At 42.3% G+C, this 8,314-nt stretch overlaps 1 protein-coding gene across 2 annotated transcripts; it reads left to right on the forward strand.

Moving 5' to 3' along the window:
* Window positions 1–2,656: 2,656 nt before the first annotated feature.
* Window positions 2,657–8,242, forward strand: asb3 (ankyrin repeat and SOCS box containing 3). 2 transcript variants are annotated; one of them, XM_071907911.2, is made up of 10 exons: window positions 2,657–2,741; window positions 5,171–5,387; window positions 5,684–5,851; window positions 5,938–6,050; window positions 6,168–6,300; window positions 6,483–6,660; window positions 6,842–7,057; window positions 7,158–7,460; window positions 7,558–7,691; window positions 7,815–8,242. In XM_071907911.2, exons 1-10 carry the CDS (start codon window positions 2,721–2,723, stop codon window positions 8,045–8,047), a joined length of 1,716 nt encoding a protein of 571 aa, XP_071764012.2. In that variant the 5' UTR covers window positions 2,657–2,720; the 3' UTR covers window positions 8,048–8,242. The 2 variants fall into 2 exon arrangements, with proteins under 2 accessions (XP_071764012.2, XP_071764011.2); XM_071907910.2 differs by having other exon boundaries at window positions 2,658–2,741; window positions 5,681–5,851.
* The last annotated feature ends 72 nt before the right edge of the window (window positions 8,243–8,314 follow it).

Here is an 8,314-nt window from a genome sequence, read left to right on the forward strand (position 1 = left end):
GACAGAGGAGGCCAGCGTTTCTCATTACCATGTTGTAAAACCCTTGGCACCCAATAGAAACCGTCAAACTCAGGCAGGATAGAGCTAAAGACCCTGGTGGAAACAAGTCCCAAAGACTAAAGAGTCGTAGTGCCAGTGTTGTTTGGACACAAATTTTTCTGATGAATAATTGAAAAGAGAACATGTTTTAAAAGTCCTATCTCATGAGGTTTGTTGCCTGAGCATGTGACCCACTAACACCCGACCTTGTCAGTAACCGGACAAAAACTTTGTGACGCACACGCAAAAGAAATGGGCCTGGTTTTAAAAGGAGGCATGCCATGTGGGTTGCCTGGAGATGAGACAGATAAAGCTGAAGGCAGTGATAAGACTACCGCAGCAGAGAATTGTCAAGCAGTCACTATGGAAACAAGTCTCTTTCTCTCTGGGAAGACTGAGCTTTTTCCTCGCAGGACCTGTAAGACCGATTCACCGGAAAACAGTCAACATATGTGTGAGCACCACATTGGTCCCACCCAATTCACAACCAACCTGCAACTTCTGTTGACAATTGCAGGAGCAGCTGAAGCCTAATTTTGCTATAAAAGCAAAAGCTACAAGAAACTAGGACAATGACAAAAAAGTTTTCCTGTCTTGGAAAATGCCTTGAAGGTGCAGTGTTTTGTGTGTGTGTGTGTGTGTGTGTGTGTGTGTGTGTGTGTGTGTGTGTTTGTGTGCGCGCGTGTTCCTGCAACAGATTTGATTTTTGCTGTGTAGAATTAGAGGACACACTTTTTTAAAATAGGTGCAATATAAAATACATTTTAAAAAACTCCCTTTTCTTTTACAATAGTTGAATTAAAAAGTCATAGATTTAGATTTACCCCATTAGGCCTTAAAGAACCAAAGCATATGCAAAAGACTGTTGTCTTTGAGTATGTCTTCTTCCACAAAACAAATAAATCGGGAGCGTGAAACACACCAGGAAATTTGGTGGCCCCACCTGTTGCATTTTCTTTTATTAAAATTTCTCCAACTTACCAACTTTACAAGCCAGCTTTGGAATGAGGGTAAATGTATAGTGAGTATGTAGATTTCTTGAGATATTCCACAGGCAAATTTTAGTTAAATTCTATACTTTAACACTTTTTTACTGGAGAGGAATGGTTTCTTTGATATCACACCAGAAAGCAAACAGTAAGGCCTTACCATCAATTGAATCTTTATAAAGTGGTTGCTAATCAGTTCATGTTTTTTTAAAGTATCCAAATAAATAAATGATCTAAGGATCACATATTTCAGAAGCAAATAAAATGATTGTGACAAAGTTTACCTGCTCTTTTGCGGAAAATAGCCTTAAAATATAAACGTATTAAATATCTAGCTTATGTCCAATACTGTGCCTATAGTAAGTTTGGACACCTTTTATACAACGACATAACATAAAAATGCCTAAGCAAACTAATTCATATTTTTCAGTCTGTATGACCTAGTAATAACAACATTGATGACACGCTTAAATTTGATTGGATACATTTCACATTCAAATCTAGGTTAGGTCATGCGCTCATTTATGGGAATTGAAATTGCAGTTTGATTTAATGATTTCAATTGAATTATGTCACTTCTGTACTTCAATATTGTTGAGACAAACCTGTAAATACATTACTTTAGCTTATGCTCTGTACTCAGTAGTTTTCCATGTCCACTGTCCATCCAGTAATTTTTCACTGTTTATTCTGCTGTATCTTTTTCTGTCTATTCAGCCTACTCAGACAGACTAGTCCTATCTCTGTAAGCATATGCAATAATAAAACTTGAATGCTAAACAACACCAAACCACAGTGAGGCCAGCTCTTTTCCTGAGACAGTTAACTGAATGTTCTGGGAGCATTAGAAAGGAAACGAAAAGGAAATAGTGTTCGGGAACACTTAGAAAAATAGTGCACTTAGAGAAAAGTACTCGAAGAACACTGGAACAGAATTAAATAGTGTTTGGGGAACATTCAGAGGTAAAAAAAAAAAAAGGATTGAGTCAAGTAGGAAGAAAAAAAATGGGTTGTAGGAACCGCAAGAACAATTATAAGGGCGGTGCTGAGTTGACATGTCCAGTAAAGTATATAAGTTTGATCATTATGGATAGGAAAGTATTGAGAAAGTGAAGAAATTGGTTCATATGACAAAATAGGATGGCCTCCTCACATTTCCTCCAAGCGGCAGTTTTGATAGATCTCATTAAGTCTTGTAAGAGAACACGTTCATAAAACCAAACATTCCTGTGGGAAGATGAGGCAAGGTGTGGGCAATTACAATCTCAAGTGGCCTCATTAAAAGATAACCCGTGAGACAAAAAACGAAAGCGAACTTTCCAGAAACAAAACGCTGAATAGGAACAACAGGCAGGTTTTGAAGTGGTTCTCAGAAGAATCCAAGCTCACTCAGTGCCATAACTAGCTATCGCCCTGTAGCTTACTGACTCTGTTGAGCAAGGTCTCTTCACATGCATGTGTGGTGTAGCAGCAGCCGTCTGCGGTCTCTAAAAGTCCTGATCTTGTTCTAGGGTCCAGAGAGGCAGATATGTTACAACTGAACACCATTCAAAATATATGATGGTTCTGCTTACAGAGAAATTGGAGTTCCCTATACAGGCTATGCCATATATGATGATTTTTCTGTTGTTGAAAGTGCCTCCCTACCTGCCATGTGCTCGGCCCAGGTAGCTGAACTCTATGCCCTGATTCATGCCTGCTGCTTGGCTGAAGGTAAGACAGCAACCATTTATACTCACTCAAGGTTGTGTGCATGATTTCGGGCATACGGGCCCACATATTGATAAATACATGGGGATAGATGGGGATTTGGTGGGAAAATGAAAAGTATTACTGATAGGACATAATTCTCTCATCACTGCCACAGATTGTTTTTCTATGCTCCTGTCTATTAGGTCCAGTCACTCCATGTCAAATCACACACACATCACAATTCCTCTGGAAGACTTCCTGTGGTTAGACACCAATAAGACAAGTATTCCTGTAATATTATTTTATACAAATACAATTTGGTAAAATTAGCTAATGGTGCAATTCTCTGGACATTTTTACAACTTCACTGACTCATTAATATTAATAAGAAAAGAAAAACAATTAGACACCAATGTACTGAAGTGTTGGGGTTTTCAATAAATCAAACAAATATCTAATTAGCATGTAGTGTGGTTCATAGCATTTAAACCCACCAGAAACCATTAAACCTACACAATGCACCATTACAGAAACCACTAATAGACACCACAGCAAAACAATGCAGTGTGTTTGTAGGACATTTACCTAAAAGACCATTAGAGACCATGACTGTGAAACCACTGAAACTGATGTAACCTAATGGTTTGTTTGTTCTCCTGGAACTGATCCAGATCTTTTTTTTTTAAGGGAATAAGCCACACAAAGTTCATTGTAAACCAGTAGAAATATTCAGTCCATAATGCTGAAAACCCCTAAACCCAATGTGAACCAATCCTAATTTTAACCATAATACTGAATATGTGCTGGAGTTGAAGCTACCTGCAACCTACATGGTGGGCCAGTATAGCAGAAACAGCGGCACATAGTGGTCCGAACCAGGTACTAAGATGAACAACTTCAATGACTCATTCATTTGGACAAGGGAAAATAACATTCACCATATTCACTGAGAATACATTAAATATGATGAAGAAGCAATACTCCAAGGCCCAGCTTCATAGTACTTGTCAAACATATAGAAATGAAGTTGTACAGTGGCCACTGGAGTGGGATTGGCTTGAGTTTTGGGGAGACTGTGGGTGGATTGTTACCATTTATGTGGATTCCTCATGTCTTTAGCATTATTAGGAAGAAGTTTAGTATGAGTCGGATGTTGGGTACTATATTTACAGAATATTATATGAATATTACAAGATTTTGGGTGCAGTCAACTTGTTTAATTTCTCACTAATCAAATGATGTTTCTACAAAATAATGTTGCAGGTCTGCTAACCTTGGCCAGTTTCAGAAGAATCTGAGAGGGTGGTTGTCAAAATTCAAAACATCTGTGTGATCTGACATGGTATGACCCTCCAGATGCAGCTTTTTGTTTAGCAGTACATTCTAGCTCCTTTGCCTTCAGCAATGGGATTGTGGTAGTCAGCATCACTGTGTCGGCTGCCAAGGAAACAAAGAAGTAAGTAAATAACCACTGGCTGGCTCCAGATCTAGTCCAGTGGTTCTCATCTGCACGTGAACAGGCAAATGGGGAGAGAACAGAAATGGACAAATAAGAGTTCTTTTAGAGAGAGACAGAGAAATATGTGTGCTTTTAAGTGTGGTCTGAAGTAAAAGACAATTAAGTAGTCAATAAGGTTAAGACAGCAGGGAGAGGTAGCATATCATATCATGACTGACAGACATACAGACAAATTGATCTTGCACATGTCACATGTCAATATTTCGTCTCAAATTGCTCCGACGCTTATTCCTAATTTCCCCATGACACTTGGACGCAGCATGGCATTCTGCAGTGGGCGGGGCTTACTTTTCGACCAATCGTAGCAGCCATATCTATCTGTTTACGGAAGAAAGCTGAACTACATCACTGACTGCACACTGTTCGGGTAATTAAGCCCTAGCTATTATGCGAGTTGAACAAACTGATTCATAGTTCCACCTTTAGCAAAATGCATTCAGTGTGTAAAATAATATGGAATTTCCAAAGTACAGTCAACTGTGATTAGCTAGCGAGGTAGCGAAGTCTGTCGTTACCGTTAGCCAGTAGTTAGCTTGGTGGCTAGCTCTGATTTTCTCCTGGTCAAGCTCGTTAGTGACTGAAGTTGTGTCCTTTTTGCTATGGGTTATGCGATAAGTGGTGTAACTATTCATTAATACAATTAACAGTCAGTAAGTAAGTAAGTCACTAACGTAAAAAAGGTAGCATTGAGTCCCAAATTGCCTCCTTTAGGGTGCTTACTAACATCACTTTAAATTACATATCTTACCGAACCTTGGATTTTACAGGCAGGGCAGGGAAATCATTAGATCTAGCATAAATGAAAGGAAGATCACAGCAACAATGCCATTATCAACGATGGCAGTGTATGCTTGTTTGATACTTTACAGTGAATCTATGGCTCCATCATCAGCCTGTTTCTTCACTCCACCATCTCTCCCTGTCGTTACAGGTGGGTCAGGCACAGAGGATGGACTTCACAGAGTGCTACAGGGACACTGTGTCCAGTGTTGCTGCTGCAGCTCGTTCAGGCTGCAGAGAGCGGGTCAGGAAGCTGATCCACAGAGGCTGCAGTGTGGACAGCAGAGACAACCGTGGCTGGAACGCCCTGCACGAGGCTGCAGCCGCTGGCAGCAAGGAGTGTGTGCGAGAAATCTTGTCTGCCGCCGGTAAGCCAGGGTCCAAAACAACACAGGGTTATAGTTCTGTTTGATTTCTGTTTGTCAAAGATTACATGGCTGAAAAGATTCCCCTCATTATTGTCCTTCAAATATCTCATTGCTCATCTCATGATAAACCACAGCCCGCTCCCACAGTGACATTTATCATTGCTCATTTCCAAGATGGCTCTCAATTAAAGTCTCAAGTCGATTAAGTTTCATCCGTTTTCCTACTTTCCCAATTATCCATCACACCTAAACACAACCTTTGCTCTCCCTTTCCCCTATCTGTCTGTAAGCAGCAGACTCGTCCCGTGGCTGCCGTGCCTATGTGGACTCTCTGACACACGAGGGGGAGTCTGCATGTTACCTGGCAGCGCAGCGGGGACACCTGGCAGTGATCCGACTCCTCCTGAAAGCACACGCCAACATCAACCAGCCGACCAATGACCTCTCCTGTCCTCTCTATGCAGGTATGGATAATAATAACACCCATTATCCTAATAGGCACAATTCTGTCTGTATTATTCATCAATTACTGCTAATTATGTGTAAACAGCTGTAGATGGTGGGCACAAGGAGATTGTGGAATTGCTGGTCAGTAAAGGGGCAGAGGTCAACGGAACACACACTGCATCCTGCTGGACCTGCCTTCATCAAGCTGTGTATAAGGTAATAACTGAACACACACACACGCACGCACGCACACACACATGCACACACACACACACACAACTCTGTCAAGTGCATCCTACCTAGTAAAACACACTTATTCTTTTACTCCCTAAGGGTCACAGTGACATTGTGCGCATATTGGTTACTGTGTGCCACCTGGAGGCACTTGACGACCACAAGATCACCCCTCTCTTTGTGGCTGCACAGTATGGGCAGCAGGACTGCCTGAAAATCCTTGTTGATGCTGGTAAACAGCTGCTTTTCCGTATACCTTTGTGTGTGTATGTTTGTAGCTTTAGTATGACTATGTGTCTTTCTGTTGATTACTGTAGTAGTTGCTATTTAATGTTGATTAGAGGACTCATAAATAAACAAATAACCTAAAATAAAATATATAATGAATTGTGTTTGATTTGGTTTCCATTGCAGGTGCCAGTGTGAACGCCCAGGCAGCTGACTTGGCCACACCACTGATGATCGCCTCTCAGGAGGGCCATGAGGGTTGTGTGGATGTTCTGTTGGACCACAGGGCAAACCCTAACCTGGCCTGTAGCCGTGACTGGCCACAGCTCCCCATTCATGCTGCTGCTGAGTTCGGCCATAGCGGGTACTGATCCATAAGTCGTCTGTCAATGACTTACTATAGGCTGCAACTAGAACTTTGTTTATCCAAATCTCCCAGACCGACGTGTCATGAGATAAGCGTATCGTCCCATCCCTACTTGTTAGGAAGAGCTCTATACAGATGTGCTTATTTTTCATTTTACCATGCAATTCTGTCTGTCCAGTATCCTCAAGAGGCTGATAGCTGTTACGGATCGTGTGTGTGACCGCGGCGACGGCATGGTGAGTCCGCTCTATGCGGCTGTGAGGACACAGAGCAAGAGTGTCAAGCTGCTCTTGAGGGAAGGTTACAGCCCCGATGCCCAGGACTGCACACACATCCTGGGCCTGCGTTCACCGCTCTCCTTCGCCTTGTGTCTTACATCTGATGAACCATACAGGTTGGTAAACAAACTCCTGTAACCGTCCCACACGCTCCAAGCACATACGCAAACAAAAACACACCAGTTTGCCCCTAACTCGGATTAAAATCTCTTTCAGTGAATCAGTGAGGTTGCTGGTAGCCGCAGGAGCAAGTTTGAGTGAGGAGGATTGGACGTATGCCTTGGCCACTGACAAAACAGATCTGCTACAGCTTGTACTTCAGCACAGGTGGATCCCACGACCTGAGAATTCGAGCAGGACCCTTTCTGTGCCAAGTCCGTTGAGGAGCACTGCGTTAAAGCTGCAGGAACTGAGGGAGCTGGTGTGCGTGGCACTCAGTCAGGTGCATTTCGCCGCCTGCTGGCTGCCCCTGCTTCTGAAGGCAGGACTTGAACCTTCTTTGCTGCTGCAGCCCAACGTGTGAGTCTCTCTCTCTCGCTGTCTCACTCTCTGGTGAATTATCAGTTGTACATAATTGATCAGTGTTTCTCTTTGCTCCTGCCAAAATGCTTTTTAGGGTGGAGGCGGCAGACAGTGGGGTGTTGAATTACCTGCTGGGGTTTGTAAACTGGTCAATTCTGTCTACCCCCCTAAAACATATTCTGGACCGAAGACTGGAGGAGAAGACCTGGGCACCGTGTCCAAATTTTGGTACAGTGATGAAACATACGGTGCAGATTGATGAGGTCTACTTATATTAATCTGTAGTAAATTCATAATCATGACTGTTTTCACCCTCTCTCTTTCTCTTTCTCCCTCTCTTCCTCCCTTTAGAATGTGTTCCCTGTCTTTCCCACCTCTGCAGACTGCAGGTGAGGGCGGTATTGGGATCGGATGTACTGATGAGGACCGATGTAGTCCAGCAGCTTCCTGTGCCTTCCCCACTACATGGCTACCTCCAATTCGCCAATATCCAACAAGCTTCCTACGCACACTCACCGCCACCACCGGTGTCAGATCGAATAGAAGGATACCGCAGCACACACAAACACAGACATGTTCTATAAACACACACCTAAGAGATGCCCTTATTGTTGTGTTCCTGCTTCTCACATTTGCATAATGTAAAATGTCCATGCTATATGCATTCACTTTTTTCATGAAACCTGTTTTATTTATGATCATACAATTTGAGTTGGATCCAGTTCAAGTTCTGTGTTTGTTATATTTGTTGTAGAATAATACTGCTCCGTTAGTGATAATTGGACAATAAAAGACAGTTGGTTACTTTCTGATTGGTGCAAAGCGTTGTCATTTACACGTAAGCCAGATCT

Source organism: Centroberyx gerrardi, chromosome 20 (genome assembly GCF_048128805.1).
Source record: "Centroberyx gerrardi isolate f3 chromosome 20, fCenGer3.hap1.cur.20231027, whole genome shotgun sequence".
Taxonomy (NCBI): domain Eukaryota; kingdom Metazoa; phylum Chordata; class Actinopteri; order Beryciformes; family Berycidae; genus Centroberyx; species Centroberyx gerrardi.

Excerpts from the sequence above, each read along its gene's own strand:
- asb3 (XM_071907910.2), top strand. The coding sequence starts at position 2,721 with ATGCCTGCTGCTTGGCTGAAG. Across the intron at positions 2,742-5,170 it reads TGCCTGCTGCTTGGCTGAAG|GTGGGTCAGGCACAGAGGAT; the intron begins GTAAGACAGCAA and ends CTGTCGTTACAG. Across the intron at positions 7,058-7,157 it reads ACATCTGATGAACCATACAG|TGAATCAGTGAGGTTGCTGG; the intron begins GTTGGTAAACAA and ends AATCTCTTTCAG.